Genomic DNA, 17,396 nt, shown 5'->3' on the forward strand with positions numbered 1-17,396 from the left:
TGAGGAGCAGGAAAAAAAGAGTGAAAAGACATTAAATGTTAAATCATTAAATTGTCACAAAGTTGCTGAGAGCATAACCAACACATTATTAATACACACACACACGCACACACACACACACACACACACACACACACACAGACACACATGCGCAGGAGAATGCATTTCCTCTACAGTGAAAGCCTGTTTGTGTTTGTGTGTGCGTGTGTGTGTGCGTGTGTGTCTCAGGGTGTGTTAATCACTCAGCTGCTGGATTTTGCCACAGGTCACGGACGTGTTTCTGACAAGGCGTGTGAAAGCTCCAGACAGCTTTGCATAGCGAACACACACACACACACACGCTGAGCTGTGAGCTTTCAAAGAGAAAAGGTTACAGCGCGATGCTGTGTTCATGGCGTTCATCATATTCTCAGACTTGTGTGAAGAAAAGGAAGATTTTCTATTCCAGAATTCCAGGTGAGAACACAGAGCAGCTCCAAGGCTGGAACAGAGTGCTGGAAGTTCTCACACTGGCCTTTAGGGTCACTAATTACTGCCAGTCTGCTGATCTTCTTCACACTTCCTTTTCCTCTGGTACTTTATTCTTTTATTACGACAACTTTTTATTTCTTACTTAAACAAAAATAAAATGATGTGCCCTTCCTTCCTTCCTTCCTTCCTTCCTTCCTTCTTTCTTTCTTTCTTTCTTTCTTTCTTTCTTTCTTTCTTTCTTTCTTTCTTTCTTTCTTTCTTTCTTTCTTTCTTCTGTGTGCAGTATAAATGTTTGCGTTAGGTCAGGGAGATGTTCAGTGTAACGGTTGATAATGAGGTTAATGTTTAAAGTGTCTCTGCAGCGTGTGAGAATGTGCTGAGCCGAATGTCTCGGACTGGAAGTACAGAGATTATTCCCTAATTAGCTGTGAGAGTCATCATCCTGGAGAAAAAAAAGAAGCTCATTTAAAGCGGTGACGCCGGGTAATATTATTTCTCTCCACAGTAATCTAATGCACCATTAGCACACATTAGGGAGCAACACAGCAAGCGGTGGGTGATGTGTTTATTCAGCCCCTGTGAGCGTCTTGTCTAGACTCAAATTAAAGCAGGTTTAGCCTTTACACTTTTCCATGGACTAAAAAAACCCCCCAAAGCTGTGGCTCCTGCCTGCATGTGAGCATCGATTCAGTGGTGTTTGGAGGCATCTCCTCCACTGCACACTTTTATCCAATCAACTCTGTGTTGTAGAGTTAAAAAAAATGTAAATAATCAATTTCTCTCTCTCTCTCTCTCTCTCTCTCTCACACACACACACTGAGGGAGCTCAGGCTAATTCGCACATAGACCTTGTTATGCTAAATATAATGCTGTTGCCATGGTTACACACCAATCCATTCAATCTCTGCCCCAACCACTAGAAAAAAAAAAAATCAAACCCTAAATCAAATCATAAGGGCTCTTCAGCCATTACGCTGCTTTTCCCGCTCTCCGTCTGAAAGGCATGGGGAATTATTTTATTCGGAGGGGGAACATCCGAGCTGCATTTCTTTACAGAGAAGTCCGCTCATTAGGAATCATTCTGACCCAAAGCGCAGCGCTAGAAAATTAAATGTTATGCCACAAAATTGGCTGGCTCTCCCATGAATCTGATGAATGTGTGCCGAGCCAAAGAGAGAGAAAAAAAGTTCAGTGAAGCTCGCTATTGATTAGACACGTGAGTGCACTTACAGCCATGGCCATGATTAAATACGGTTCAAGTGTGATAAAATTCAACATTAATTATACAAAAAAGCATAATTGAAACCTTGGGTGAAGTCGACTTAATTGTAGCAAAAGTGAATGGGAAGCATTGTGTTTTATTTTTGTATTTGTGTTCACACTGCGCTTTAAACCGAATCCATTTAACTACAGAGATGCTACAGGTCTCATTATTCTATTAGAAAAGCCATAAAAACTCTGTGAGATAAAATAATACGATTCACTCCAAATTTACTACAAATTATTTGTTGTGTATGTGTAGTGTGTCTGTGTGTAGTGTGTCTGTGTGTAGTGTGTCTGTGTGTAGTGTGTCTATGTGTAGTGTGTCTGTGTGTAGTGTGTCTGTGTGTAGTGTGTCTGTGTGTCTGTGTGTAGTGTGTCTGTGTGTAGTGTGTCTGTGTGTAGTGTGTCTGTGTGTATGTGTGTAGTGTGTCTATGTGTAGTGTGTCTATGTGTAGTGTGTCTGTGTGTCTGTGTGTAGTGTGTCTGTGTGTAGTGTGTCTGTGTGTAGTGTGTCTGTGTGTAGTGTGTCTGTGTGTCTGTGTGTAGTGTGTCTGTGTGTAGTGTGTCTGTGTGTAGTGTGTCTATGTGTAGTGTGTCTGTGTGTCTGTGTGTAGTGTGTCTGTGTGTAGTGTGTCTATGTGTAGTGTGTCTGTGTGTCTGTGTGTAGTGTGTCTGTGTGTAGTGTGTCTATGTGTAGTGTGTCTGTGTGTCTGTGTGTAGTGTGTCTGTGTGTAGTGTGTCTGTGTGTAGTGTGTCTGTGTGTCTGTGTGTAGTGTGTCTGTGTGTCTGTGTGTCTGTGTGTAGTGTGTCTGTGTGTAGTGTGTCTATGTGTAGTGTGTCTGTGTGTAGTGTGTCTGTGTGTAGTGTGTCTGTGTGTAGTGTGTCTGTGTGTCTGTGTGTAGTGTGTCTGTGTGTAGTGTGTCTATGTGTAGTGTGTCTGTGTGTAGTGTGTCTGTGTGTAGTGTGTCTATGTGTAGTGTGTCTGTGTGTCTGTGTGTAGTGTGTCTGTGTGTAGTGTGTCTATGTGTAGTGTGTCTGTGTGTCTGTGTGTAGTGTGTCTGTGTGTAGTGTGTCTGTGTGTCTGTGTGTAGTGTGTCTATGTGTAGTGTGTCTATGTGTAGTGTGTCTGTGTGTAGTGTGTCTGTGTGTAGTGTGTCTATGTGTAGTGTGTCTGTGTGTAGTGTGTCTGTGTGTAGTGTGTCTATGTGTAGTGTGTCTGTGTGTAGTGTGTCTATGTGTAGTGTGTCTGTGTGTAGTGTGTCTGTGTGTAGTGTGTCTATGTGTAGTGTGTCTGTGTGTCTGTGTGTAGTGTGTCTATGTGTAGTGTGTCTGTGTGTCTGTGTGTAGTGTGTCTGTGTGTAGTGTGTCTATGTGTAGTGTGTCTGTGTGTAGTGTGTCTGTGTGTAGTGTGTCTATGTGTAGTGTGTCTGTGTGTCTGTGTGTCTGTGTGTAGTGTGTCTGTGTGTAGTGTGTCTGTGTGTCTGTGTGTAGTGTGTCTGTGTGTAGTGTGTCTATGTGTAGTGTGTCTGTGTGTCTGTGTGTAGTGTGTCTGTGTGTAGTGTGTCTATGTGTAGTGTGTCTGTGTGTAGTGTGTCTGTGTGTCTGTGTGTAGTGTGTCTATGTGTAGTGTGTCTGTGTGTCTATGTGTAGTGTGTCTGTGTGTAGTGTGTCTATGTGTAGTGTGTTTATGTGTAGTGTGTCTGTGTGTCTGTGTGTAGTGTGTCTGTGTGTAGTGTGTCTGTGTGTAGTGTGTCTATGTGTAGCGTGTCTGTGTGTCTGTGTGTAGTGTGTCTGTGTGTAGTGTGTCTATGTGTAGTGTGTCTGTGTGTAGTGTGTCTATGTGTAGTGTGTCTGTGTTTAGTGTGTCTGTGTGTAGTGTGTCTGTGTGTCTGTGTGTAGTGTGTCTATGTGTAGTGTGTCTGTGTGTAGTGTGTCTATGTGTGGTGTGTCTGTGTGTAGTGTGTCTGTGTGTCTGTGTGTAGTGTGTCTGTGTGTAGTGTGTCTATGTGTAGTGTGTCTGTGTGTAGTGTGTCTGTGTGTAGTGTGTCTATGTGTAGTGTGTCTGTGTAGTGTGTCTGTGTGTAGTGTGTCTGTGTGTAGTGTGTCTGTGTGTCTGTGTGTAGTGTGTCTATGTGTAGTGTGTCTGTGTGTAGTGTGTCTATGTGTAGTGTGTCTGTGTGTAGTGTGTCTATGTGTAGTGTGTCTGTGTGTAGTGTGTCTGTGTGTAGTGTGTCTATGTGTAGTGTGTCTGTGTAGTGTGTCTGTGTGTAGTGTGTCTATGTGTAGTGTGTCTGTGTGTAGTGTGTCTATGTGTAGTGTGTCTATGTGTAGTGTGTCTGTGTAGTGGTGTACTGTGTCTGTGTGTAGTGTTTCTGTGTGTAGTGGTGTAGTGTGTCTGTGCGTAGTGTGTCTATGTGTAGTGTGTTTATGTGTAGTGTGTCTGTGTGTAGTGTGTCTATGTGTAGTGTGTCTATGTGTAGTGTGTCTATGTGTAGTGTGTCTGTGTAGTGGTGTACTGTGTCTGTGTGTAGTGTTTCTGTGTGTAGTGGTGTAGTGTGTCTGTGTGTAGTGTGTCTATGTGTAGTGTGTCTGTGTAGTGGTGTACTGTGTCTGTGTGTAGTGTTTCTGTGTGTAGTGGTGTACTGTGTCTGTGTGTAGTGTTTCTGTGTGTAGTGGTGTAGTGTGTCTGTGTGTAGTGTGTCTATGTGTAGTGTGTCTATGTGTAGTGTGTTTATGTGTAGTGTGTCTGTGTGTAGTGTGTCTATGTGTAGTGTGTCTGTGTGTAGTGTGTCTGTGTGTAGTGTTTCTGTGTGTAATGTGTCTGTGTGTAGTGGTGTAGTGTGTCTGTGTGTAGTGTGTCTGTGTGTAGTGTGTCTATGTGTAGTGTGTTTATGTGTAGTGTGTCTGTGTGTAGTGTGTCTGTGTGTAGTGTGTCTATGTGTAGTGTGTCTGTGTGTAGTGTGTCTATGTGTAGTGTGTCTGTGTGTAGTGTGTCTGTGTGTAGTGGTGTAGTGTGTCTGTGTGTAGTGTGTCTGTGTGTAGTGTGTCTATGTGTAGTGTGTTTATGTGTAGTGTGTCTGTGTGTAGTGTGTCAGTGTGTAGTGTGTCTATGTGTAGTGTGTCTGTGTGTAGTGTGTCTATGTGTAGTGTGTCTGTGTGTAGTGTGTCTGTGTGTAGTGGTGTAGTGTGTCTGTGTGTAGTGTGTCTGTGTGTAGTGTGTCTATGTGTAGTGTGTCTGTGTGTAGTGTGTCTATGTGTAGTGGTGTAGTGTGTCTGTGTGTAGTGTGTCTATGTGTAGTGTGTTTATGTGTAGTGTGTCTGTGTGTAGTGTGTCTATGTGTAGTGTGTCTATGTGTAGTGGTGTAGTGTGTCTGTGTGTAGTGTGTCTATGTGTAGTGTGTCTGTGTGTAGTGTGTCTATGTGTAGTGTGTTTATGTGTAGTGTGTCTGTGTGTAGTGTGTCTATGTGTAGTGTGTCTGTGTGTAGTGTGTCTGTGTGTAGTGGTGTAGTGTGTCTGTGTGTAGTGGTGTAGTGTGTCTGTGTGTAGTGGTGTAGTGTGTCTATGTGTAGTGGTGTAGTGTGTCTGTATGTAGTGGTGTAGTGTGTCTGTGTGTAGTGGTGTAGTGTGTAGTGTGTCTGTGTGTAGTGGTGTATTGTGTCTGTGTGTAGTGTGTCTGTGTGTAGTGGTGTAGTGTGTCTGTGTGTAGTGTGTCTGTGTGTAGTGGTGTAGTGTGTCTGTGTGTAGTGGTGTAGTGTGTCTGTGTGTAGTGTGTCTGTGTGTAGTGGTGTAGTGTGTCTGTGTGTAGTGGTGTAGTGTGTCTGTGTGTAGTGTGTCTGTGTGTAGTGGTGTAGTGTGTCTGTGTGTAGTGGTGTAGTGTGTCTGTGTGTAGTGTGTCTGTGTGTAGTGTGTCTATGTGTAGTGTGTCTGTGTGTAGTGTGTCTGTGTGTAGTGGTGTAGTGTGTCTGTGTGTAGTGTGTCTGTGTAGTGGTGTAGTGTGTCTGTGTGTAGTGGTGTAGTGTGTCTGTGTGTAGTGTGTCTGTGTGTAGTGGTGTAGTGTGTCTGTGTGTAGTGGTGTAGTGTGTCTGTGTGTAGTGGTGTAGTGTGTCTGTGTGTAGTGGTGTAGTGTGTCTGTGTGTAGTGTGTCTGTGTGTAGTGGTGTAGTGTGTCTGTGTGTAGTGTGTCTGTGTGTAGTGTGTCTATGTGTAGTGTGTCTGTGTGTAGTGTGTCTGTGTGTAGTGGTGTAGTGTGTCTGTGTGTAGTGTGTCTATGTGTAGTGTGTCTGTGTGTAGTGTGTCTGTGTGTAGTGGTGTAGTGTGTCTGTGTGTAGTGTGTCTGTGTGTAGTGTGTCTATGTGTAGTGTGTCTATGTGTAGTGTGTCTGTGTGTAGTGTGTCTGTGTGTAGTGTGTCTATGTGTAGTGTGTCTGTGTAGTGTGTCTATGTGTAGTGTGTCTGTGTGTAGTGTGTCTGTGTGTCTGTGTGTAGTGTGTCTATGTGTAGTGTGTCTGTGTGTAGTGTGTCTATGTGTAGTGTGTCTGTGTGTAGTGTGTCTATGTGTAGTGTGTCTGTGTGTAGTGTGTCTGTGTGTAGTGTGTCTATGTGTAGTGTGTCTGTGTAGTGTGTCTGTGTGTAGTGTGTCTATGTGTAGTGTGTCTGTGTGTAGTGTGTCTATGTGTAGTGTGTCTATGTGTAGTGTGTCTGTGTAGTGGTGTACTGTGTCTGTGTGTAGTGTTTCTGTGTGTAGTGGTGTAGTGTGTCTGTGCGTAGTGTGTCTATGTGTAGTGTGTTTATGTGTAGTGTGTCTGTGTGTAGTGTGTCTATGTGTAGTGTGTCTATGTGTAGTGTGTCTATGTGTAGTGTGTCTGTGTAGTGGTGTACTGTGTCTGTGTGTAGTGTTTCTGTGTGTAGTGGTGTAGTGTGTCTGTGTGTAGTGTGTCTATGTGTAGTGTGTCTGTGTAGTGGTGTACTGTGTCTGTGTGTAGTGTTTCTGTGTGTAGTGGTGTACTGTGTCTGTGTGTAGTGTTTCTGTGTGTAGTGGTGTAGTGTGTCTGTGTGTAGTGTGTCTATGTGTAGTGTGTCTATGTGTAGTGTGTCTATGTGTAGTGTGTTTATGTGTAGTGTGTCTGTGTGTAGTGTGTCTATGTGTAGTGTGTCTGTGTGTAGTGTGTCTGTGTGTAGTGTTTCTGTGTGTAATGTGTCTGTGTGTAGTGGTGTAGTGTGTCTGTGTGTAGTGTGTCTGTGTGTAGTGTGTCTATGTGTAGTGTGTTTATGTGTAGTGTGTCTGTGTGTAGTGTGTCTGTGTGTAGTGTGTCTATGTGTAGTGTGTCTGTGTGTAGTGTGTCTATGTGTAGTGTGTCTGTGTGTAGTGTGTCTGTGTGTAGTGGTGTAGTGTGTCTGTGTGTAGTGTGTCTGTGTGTAGTGTGTCTATGTGTAGTGTGTTTATGTGTAGTGTGTCTGTGTGTAGTGTGTCTATGTGTAGTGTGTTTATGTGTAGTGTGTCTATGTGTAGTGTGTCTGTGTGTAGTGTGTCTATGTGTAGTGTGTCTGTGTGTAGTGGTGTAGTGTGTCTGTGTGTAGTGTGTCTGTGTGTAGTGTGTCTATGTGTAGTGTGTCTGTGTGTAGTGTGTCTATGTGTAGTGGTGTAGTGTGTCTGTGTGTAGTGTGTCTATGTGTAGTGTGTTTATGTGTAGTGTGTCTGTGTGAAGTGTGTCTATGTGTAGTGTGTGCATGTGTAGTGGTGTAGTGTCTGCGTCTGTCGAGTGTCTATGTGTAGTGTGTCTGTGTGTAGTGTGTCTATGTGTAGTGTGTTTATGTGTAGTGTGTCTGTGTGTAGTGTGTCTGTGTGTAGTGTGTCTGTGTGTAGTGGTGTAGTGTGTCTGTGTGTAGTGGTGTAGTGTGTCTGTGTGTAGTGGTGTAGTGTGTCTATGTGTAGTGGTGTAGTGTGTCTGTATGTAGTGGTGTAGTGTGTCTGTGTGTAGTGGTGTAGTGTGTAGTGTGTCTGTGTGTAGTGGTGTATTGTGTCTGTGTGTAGTGTGTCTGTGTGTAGTGGTGTAGTGTGTCTGTGTGTAGTGTGTCTGTGTGTAGTGGTGTAGTGTGTCTGTGTGTAGTGGTGTAGTGTGTCTGTGTGTAGTGTGTCTGTGTGTAGTGGTGTAGTGTGTCTGTGTGTAGTGGTGTAGTGTGTCTGTGTGTAGTGTGTCTGTGTGTAGTGGTGTAGTGTGTCTGTGTGTAGTGGTGTAGTGTGTCTGTGTGTAGTGTGTCTGTGTGTAGTGTGTCTATGTGTAGTGTGTCTGTGTGTAGTGTGTCTGTGTGTAGTGGTGTAGTGTGTCTGTGTGTAGTGTGTCTGTGTAGTGGTGTAGTGTGTCTGTGTGTAGTGGTGTAGTGTGTCTGTGTGTAGTGTGTCTGTGTGTAGTGGTGTAGTGTGTCTGTGTGTAGTGGTGTAGTGTGTCTGTGTGTAGTGGTGTAGTGTGTCTGTGTGTAGTGGTGTAGTGTGTCTGTGTGTAGTGTGTCTGTGTGTAGTGGTGTAGTGTGTCTGTGTGTAGTGGTGTAGTGTGTCTGTGTGTAGTGTGTCTGTGTGTAGTGGTGTAGTGTGTCTGTGTGTAGTGGTGTAGTGTGTCTGTGTGTAGTGTGTCTGTGTGTAGTGTGTCTGTGTGTAGTGGTGTAGTGTGTCTGTGTGTAGTGTGTCTGTGTGTAGTGTGTCTATGTGTAGTGTGTCTGTGTGTAGTGTGTCTGTGTGTAGTGGTGTAGTGTGTCTGTGTGTAGTGTGTCTGTGTAGTGGTGTAGTGCGTCTGTGTGTAGTGGTGTAGTGTGTCTGTGTGTAGTGTGTCTGTGTGTAGTGGTGTAGTGTGTCTGTGTGTAGTGGTGTAGTGTGTCTGTGTGTAGTGGTGTAGTGTGTCTGTGTGTAGTGGTGTAGTGTGTCTGTGTGTAGTGTGTCTGTGTGTAGTGGTGTAGTGTGTCTGTGTGTAGTGTGTCTGTGTGTAGTGTGTCTATGTGTAGTGTGTCTGTGTGTAGTGTGTCTGTGTGTAGTGGTGTAGTGTGTCTGTGTGTAGTGTGTCTATGTGTAGTGTGTCTGTGTGTAGTGTGTCTGTGTGTAGTGGTGTAGTGTGTCTGTGTGTAGTGGTGTAGTGTGTCTGTGTGTAGTGTGTCTGTGTGTAGTGGTGTAGTGTGTCTGTGTGTAGTGGTGTAGTGTGTCTGTGTGTAGTGGTGTAGTGTGTCTGTGTGTAGTGTGTCTGTGTGTAGTGGTGTAGTGTGTCTGTGTGTAGTGTGTCTGTGTGTAGTGGTGTAGTGTGTCTGTGTGTAGTGGTGTAGTGTGTCTGTGTGTAGTGTGTCTGTGTGTAGTGTGTCTATGTGTAGTGTGTCTGTGTGTAGTGTGTCTGTGTGTAGTGGTGTAGTGTGTCTGTGTGTAGTGTGTCTGTGTAGTGGTGTAGTGTGTCTGTGTGTAGTGGTGTAGTGTGTCTGTGTGTAGTGTGTCTGTGTGTAGTGGTGTAGTGTGTCTGTGTGTAGTGGTGTAGTGTGTCTGTGTGTAGTGGTGTAGTGTGTCTGTGTGTAGTGTGTCTGTGTGTAGTGGTGTAGTGTGTCTGTGTGTAGTGGTGTAGTGTGTCTGTGTGTAGTGTGTCTGTGTGTAGTGTGTCTATGTGTAGTGTGTCTGTGTGTAGTGTGTCTGTGTGTAGTGGTGTAGTGTGTCTGTGTGTAGTGTGTCTGTGTGTAGTGGTGTAGTGTGTCTGTGTGTAGTGTGTCTGTGTGTAGTGTGTCTGTGTGTAGTGGTGTAGTGTGTCTGTGTGTAGTGGTGTAGTGTGTCTGTGTGTAGTGTGTCTGTGTGTAGTGTGTCTATGTGTATTGTGTCTGTGTGTAGTGTGTCTATGTGTATTGTGTCTGTGTGTAGTGTGTCTGTGTGTAGTGGTGTAGTGTGTCTGTGTGTAGTGTGTCTGTGTGTAGTGGTGTAGTGTGTCTGTGTGTATTGTGTCTGTGTGTAGTGGTGTAGTGTGTCTATGTGTAGTGTGTCTGTGTGTAGTGGTGTAGTGTGTCTGTGTGTAGTGGTGTAGTGTGTCTGTGTGTAGTGGTGTAGTGTGTCTGTGTGTAGTGTGTCTGTGTGTAGTGTGTCTATGTGTATTGTGTCTGTGTGTAGTGGTGTAGTGTGTCTGTGTGTAGTGTGTCTGTGTGTAGTGGTGTAGTGTGTCTGTGTGTAGTGTGTCTGTGTGTAGTGGTGTAGTGTGTCTGTGTGTAGTGGTGTAGTGTGTCTGTGTGTGTTGGTGTAGTGTGTCTGTGTGTAGTGTGTCTGTGTGTAGTGTGTCTATGTGTATTGTGTCTGTGTGTAGTGGTGTAGTGTGTCTGTGTGTAGTGTGTCTGTGTGTAGTGGTGTAGTGTGTCTGTGTGTAGTGTGTCTGTGTGTAGTGGTGTAGTGTGTCTGTGTGTAGTGGTGTAGTGTGTCTGTGTGTAGTGGTGTAGTGTGTCTGTGTGTAGTGTGTCTATGTGTATTGTGTCTGTGTGCGGTGAATGACCTCGGTGTGATTCCTGACACTTGTTTTTTCTCTGATGTTATAAATTTAGAAATCCTTTTATCTCAGAAACATTGCTAGGTTAAGAAATCTAAAGTCTCATGTGACGGTACAACTGGAACCCTGATATCCACATGTCCAGATGTCCTAATGCCCTCATGTCCTGGTGTCCAGATGTCCTGGTGTCCAGATATCCTAATGCCCTGATGTCCTGGTGTCCAGATGTCCTAATGCCCTGATGTCCTGGTGTCCAGATGTCCTAATGCCCTGATGTCCTGGTGTCCAGATGTCCTGGTGTCCAGATGTCCAGATGTCCTAATGCCCTGATGTCCTGGTGTCCAGATGTCCTAATGCCCTGGTGTCCAGATGTCCTGGTGTCCTGATGTTCTGCTATATGCACAAACAAACTCACATCCATCCTCTTTTATATTCCTGTAGAAATTTCCATCGATTCTGAAGTGACTTATAAAGCAGTCTTAACGGCTCCACAGCTCCCGTGTGAAGCTTCTCTTTAAAACGATCCACCACATCTGCTTTGATCAAAAAATAGCTGCAGGGTTTTTTTTATTAAAAAAGTAGAATGATAATAACAGTTTTCATCATTCTATAGACATCGTTTACATAAAAAGGAGAGTTTTCACTACAGACTTTTTTCCAGCTATGGATCAGACTTCCAATTATTGTTGGAGACTCAGACACAGTCTCCATCTTTAAGTTGCTTTGTTCAGTTAGATATTTTGTAAAATTGCACAGAGCTAGCAGGGTTCATGGGCAGAAACTGGGATGTTTTGATGTTCTTGCTGCTTCCCCACTGCTTTATGTTCCTGGCGCCCTGACGTCTGTGTTACTTTCTGGCTTTCCCTTTTAGTTATGCTGTCCTAGACCTGAGCCCCTGCTTTGTACTCTCCCAGTGTCCACCATCTTTAAACCTCTGAAGGATAAAAGCATCCCTAATAATTTGTTCATTCTCTCCTTTGAGCTGTACATGAACCCTGCTGCTGCCAGATCCTGACACAGTACTCCTGCTGCGGCTCTCCTCAACCTCTACCCCTCTCTGATTTATCATCCACGCCTGATTCTGTTCCTTCGGCTTCTTCAGCTCAGCACTCTCTTTTGACTGACCTCCTGCTGCTGTAAATAATCTCACACAGGTATTGTGAAGTCACACTTCCTAGGAACTTCTGCTGTGATCAGAAAAACTGCCTCATGCTCATCACAGGAGCTTTATACATAGAACAACCACATCAAACATTCAGCATCTTAACAATAGGGACTGTTTTCTTGGGAGATGAAGGTGTATGTGATGAGTGTGTGAGTGCTGACCTGGTTGATGAAGGTTGATGAAGGTGTGTGATGAGTGCTGACCTGGTTGATGAAGGTGTGTGATGAGTACTGACCTGGTTGATGAAGGTTGATGAAGGTGTGTGATGAGTGTTGACCTGGTTGATGAAGGTTGATAAAGGTGTGTGATGAGTGTTGACCTGGTTGATGAAGGTTGATAAAGGTGTGTGATGAGTGTTGACCTGGTTGATGAAGGTTGATAAAGGTGTGTGATGAGTGTTGACCTGGTTGATGAAGGTTGATAAAGGTGTGTGATGAGTGTTGACCTGGTTGATGAAGGTTGATGAAGGTGTGTGATGAGTGTTGACCTGGTTGATGAAGGTTGATAAAGGTGTGTGATGAGTGCTGACCTGGTTGATGAAGGTTGATGAAGGTGTGTGATGAGTGCTGACCTGGTTGATGAAGGTTGATGAAGGTGTGTGATGAGTGTTGACCTGGTTGATGAAGGTTGATGAAGGTGTGTGATGAGTGCTGACCTGGTTGATGAAGGTTGATGAAGGTGTGTGATGAGTGTTGACCTGGTTGATGAAGGTTGATAAAGGTGTGTGATGAGTGTTGACCTGGTTGATGAAGGTTGATGAAGGTGTGTGATGAGTGCTGACCTGGTTGATGAAGGTTGATGAAGGTGTGTGATGAGTGTTGACCTGGTTGATGAAGGTTGATAAAAGTGTGTGATCAGTGTTGACCTGGTTGATGAAGGTTGATGAAGGTGTGTGATGAGTGTTGACCTGGTTGATGAAGGTTGATAAAGGTGTGTGAGTGCTGACCTGGTTGATAAAGGTGTCTGATGAGTGTTGACCTGGTTGATGAAGGTGAGTGATGAGTGCTGACCTGGTGGATGAAGGTGTGTGTGATTGATTGGTGTCTCGGCTCTGACCTGGTTGATGAAGGCGTGAGCGACACGTGGGCTCAGCAGTAAGATGGCACGTCTCAGAGAGTCTCTGTAACGGTTCAGCTCTTCTGTCTTCATTGTGCTGAAGAGCGTCAGGAAAACTTTCGAGACGTTCCGCTCTACCTGCTGCAGAGACACATCCAACCCAGAGCGAGACGCCTGATCCAGAAACGCCTTTAATCCACCCACATCTGAGACAGAGAGAGAGAGAGAGAAAGAGAGAGAGACAGTTTACGGGTCTGTCTTGGAGGTTAACACGTTTACAGCTTGTACACGTTTCTTGAAAAGAAAACACAGATTACTCTTGACCAGTCATAATGACATTGTTAAGCTGAATGGGCAATTCCACACAAAAGTTGCCCTCACCCAGGAGTAGAGAATCAAAATCTGCCCATTAGTCATGCTTTCAAAAGGAAGTTGTGATTCTGTCCTTTCATAAACATACAACACACTCGCCATCCTAAGGACACTGTTACTAGGCAACAGGGAACTATCGACGCCAGAGTGCTTGTTATTGCCCCTGGAAATGAGGTGCACACTTTAGCTAGCCTTTTTATGCACAACACAAAGACACTTTGAGAGCAGGAAAAAGAGATACACCCATCAAGAACATCAAGATATGTTGATAAAGAAAAGATTTATTATGACTAAAATCACACTGCAAACTTCGGTGAATTGGTGCTGACTCCGAGATCCGTGGTTCCATCAGAGTGAGATTGCTTCACAATGTGTTACCTAGAACTTTCTATCTTAAAATATAAACCCTGACACATTTAGAATCTTCTTATAAACACATTGAACACAGAGACAGACTAAAAGACTAAAGTGCCGCCGCATCACTCCTTTTAGGTTGCACTGCTATAAGTGGCTAGTGGGAAATAAATCTTTTTAAGAGTCAACTTAGAATCTAGCCATGCATTCTATCCACCACTCATCCTTCTGGGTCATGGGGAACTCTTCTAGGAGACACAGGGCACAAGGCAGGGTACACCTGGGGCAGGATGTCCGTCTATCACACACACTATGGACAATTTAGTGAGGCTAATCAGCCTACAAGGCATGACTTAAGACCGGGAGAGGAAGTTGGAGAACCTAGAGGAAACCCCGAGGCACAGGGAGAACATGCAAATTCCACACACACATGGCGGAGGTGGGAAGCAAATGCTCAGCCCTGGAGGTGTGAGGCAAGTGCGCTAACCATCACACTGCCATGCCCCCCAACCTAGAAGGACACTTTTGAATTTCGCATGTTTATTTTTAAAGATTAATTTCACTTTTCATCCTTCAGCCATCTGATCTCCAGGTCTGTATCAGACTGTTCCAGTCACACCCCATGTCTGTCAGTTAATCTATGCATGTCGATTTCTGAGCTGTCTCTCAGAGTGGTGGGCAGGGAGGGGGGGGGGGTCTGAATAACAAGCAGGCAGAGACATGAGTCACTCGTTGCTGTTGCCCTGGTCCCGTCTATCTGACGGCTTAATGAGGCAGCACACAGCTTTATGAAGCACAGCAGCACTTTACGCACAAGCGAGAGGATGATCACACACTCCAACATACACTTGATCGCACTCGAGGAGGGAGGAATGCAAATCAGTCCTCGAAGAATGAATAAAAACATACAGACCTCTGTGACTTTTGCTAGGTTTTCATCATTAACCCCTCCTGTAAGTGTGCGCTACCAAGCCATATTTCTCATTCGCTCCAGGTTCAGTCATCACAGAAACATCTTTGATGCTCGCACTCATCTGTGAGTCAGTACTTTGTACTTCCTTTCACTCTGCCCTAGTCGTCCCGATCTCAGCAAGTCTCAGGACTTGTTCCGTAATCCGGACAAGCCGACTTGACGGATGCCACGCCTGACTCAGCCAGGTTCCTCTGGCTTATCGACCCATGACTCACCATCTGAACGGATCAATACATTTTTATGTACTCTATTCTAGCACTAATTAGGTCATTGCTCAGATCAAATGTCGCCTAATTGTATCTTAATTGTCAACAGTCGCCTGCTGTTTATTAGATTATCAGTAGGTTTGTTCATTATGTGGATTAATTAGTCCATTTCGCTGCTGCCAGTCTTAATGGTATTATTAATGAGTTAATTGATGACACGTTATTTATATAAACCTGTCACATGATTGCGAATAATTAGTTGCAACTAATTTTATACAACATCAGTATTTTATAGATATACTCTACATTACAGCAACACACTCTGTAGCTCTAGTTGATTAGTTTTAGGCTCAGCCTTCATTCTGAACTCCACACTCCACAGAGTGACAGGGAACAGAAACAGTGTTACATCACCGGCGAACTCCTCCTCTACCTGCCAGAGGGAACCCTCGCCCAAGTACCGTCACGTCAGAACACTTCCTTTTTACACTTCCGGGTTTTACGAACATAAATACCGCTACCATGGTAACACACCTTCATGAAGTATCGTCAGTTTTCTGTGTATCGAGCCATTGTTTAGTCTGTGTATGACCTTATTGCCTGATCCTACCATTTTTTCCTGCTAGTTTTTTGCCCTTGTTGGATTTATTAGCTTCGCGGACTGCCTTACTCTGTTTATTGAACTCTATGCCTGGTTTTGGCTCTGCTCCTGTCTCACGATTTGGATTATTCTGCATTTTTTTTCTATTAATATGTTGCTGCACCGCAGATGGATCCTGCAGCTCCTTTGTTACAGGATACTTTGCTTTGTTTGGGTCCAGTGGAAATATAGCAACTTCAGAACATGGTGACCCGTACTCGGCTGAGGGTTCCCTCTGGCGGGCAGGAGAGGGGTTCAACGGTGTAGATGTAACAAACTGAGACTGGAGACAATTTAAAGTTTAAGGACAGAAGAAAGATTAGACTATGGAGACTGCTTCCAGGTGAGAAATGGGTAAGGACCAGGGCAGAAGAAGTATTAGAGACAGGTTAGAACCTGGAGATTAGCAGTCAAAAACGGAGATGGATTAGCACCGGAGATGAGTTCAAAACTAGATAAAGATAAGTAACTGTGGACTGTAGTTCTGGGCTATAGACAGTGTCAGGAACAGGAGTCAGGTAATAATACACTCCATGGGTTTAACTTTTTAGCACCTGAATGTATAACTACTTTATATATTTCCACTGAAACTGTGAAACTGTCGCAGTAGAAAAGGTCACCAGCCCGAGAGAAAGCCATAGATGTGTTAGTATCAGCAGGGCAGTTCAATCGCCGTGTTTTTGCTGCCATACAGGATCCACATGTTTGCAGCATCACCAGGAGGTCTGTCCTGTGGAGCCGCAAGGCCAGGAAGAGCGTCACACTGACTGAACACACACACTCACACACACACACACACAGAGTGACACAGGGGTTACAGCAGGGTCGTTATGCGTGAAGGGAGAGCTGAGGGACCAGAGCAGACTAAAAGCTGCTCGTCTCATCTCACTCTCCCCAGAGGTGCAGCAGAGCATGTAGCAAGGATCTCAGTGAACACACACACACACGCACACACACTGTGAGCACTGCGCCCATCACACACACTGAACACAGAGCTGTTAGGAACTAATTCTGCCTCCTTCTGCTTGCAGAATTGCTTTCTTTCCATCCTGTGAGGTCACAATTTCTTCAGGACCTTTGAGTCAGAGTGCTCCAGTAAATGACAAGCTAACAAACATAGTCAGCTTTCTACCTTTGTAACATCGTATTATTAAAATGTAGAACAAATACATATAAAGTAGATGATATCATCAAGGGATCATGCTGAATTCATAAAGCAAATTGTATATGACTCAGAAAAGTGTCTTAATCTCTGCTTCAATGAAATATTTTTATACCTCTTATACCATATCATACAATCCATACATTTTATCCATTTATAGTTACATTTAATAAATTATTGTTTATGACACAGCAGGTATTAGAGAGGTTCCCTCACCAGGATCATAAATTTTTTCTCCTAAAGGAAAAATTCACTTCCAGAACAACAATCTACAAATAATTTCCTCACCCCCTTGTCATTCAAGATGTTTATGTCTTTATTTCTTTCTTCAGTGGTAAAGAAATATTGTTTTTGAGGAAAACATTTTAGGATGTTTCTCCATATAGTGGACTTCAATGGTGCCCGTGAGTCTGACCTTCCAGAATGCAGTTTAAATGCAGCTTCAAAGAGCTCTAAACCTCCATCCCAGTCCAGGAAGAAGGCTCTTATCTAGACACACCATCACTCATTTTCTTAGAAAAATAAAAAATTGTAGACTTTTTAGCCACAAAATCTCGTCTAGTCCTAGCTCTGAGATGAGTGTCCGCAATGCTATGTACTACGTAATCACGTTGGAAGGTCAAATGTGACATAGGCGGAGCTACAGACTAAGAAAATGACGGATCATTTCTGTAGACTACATAGAGAAAAATCCTGAAATGTTTTTTTTTCTCAAAAAACATCATTTCTTTACAGCTGATGAAAGAAAGATATCAACATCTTGGATGACGAGGGGGTGAGGAAATTATTTGTAGATTGTTGTTCTGGAAGTGAACTTTAAAGAAACAGTGACGCAAAAGGTTCTCTGACTGTTGCTATAGGCTACACTACAGTTTATGTAAAATAGATATAGGCATACAAGCAAATGGTTAGAGACATCAGTGTAGTAATTGTAGCTGGGGTATAATTTCATTAGTAAACTCTAACCTGATAGACCTCTGAGGTAACGGAGCAATCAGATCAGTCAGGGATGGAAGAAGAATGTGTAGGCTTCAGAATGGCATAAATGTTTAATACTCAGCCCCCTCGCTGTCGTCTATTTGTTCCAGACATAGAATTATCCTCAGCTGTGTCTAACGGACCAAGGTCAGACTTAATACAGTACATCCAGATACACAACTGTAATAGCTGTAATCCAGATTCCACCCACCATTATGCTGTTTCACTGAAATATGAACAACAATATCACTGATGGCGCCGGAGCAAA

At 44.0% G+C, this 17,396-nt stretch overlaps 1 protein-coding gene across 1 annotated transcript in view; it reads right to left on the minus strand.

Moving 5' to 3' along the window:
* The window catches only part of grid1a (glutamate receptor, ionotropic, delta 1a), a 262,107-nt gene that overhangs the window by 52,413 nt on the left and 192,298 nt on the right, over nt 1–17,396 (minus strand). Inside the window, exon 4 of the mRNA XM_058399550.1 lies at nt 12,444–12,649. Coding sequence (XP_058255533.1) covers nt 12,444–12,649 — 206 coding nt within the window. The remainder of the gene's footprint in view (nt 1–12,443; nt 12,650–17,396) is intronic.

The sequence above is a fragment of the Hemibagrus wyckioides genome, linkage group LG09, assembly GCF_019097595.1.
Source record: "Hemibagrus wyckioides isolate EC202008001 linkage group LG09, SWU_Hwy_1.0, whole genome shotgun sequence".
NCBI lineage: Eukaryota > Metazoa > Chordata > Actinopteri > Siluriformes > Bagridae > Hemibagrus > Hemibagrus wyckioides.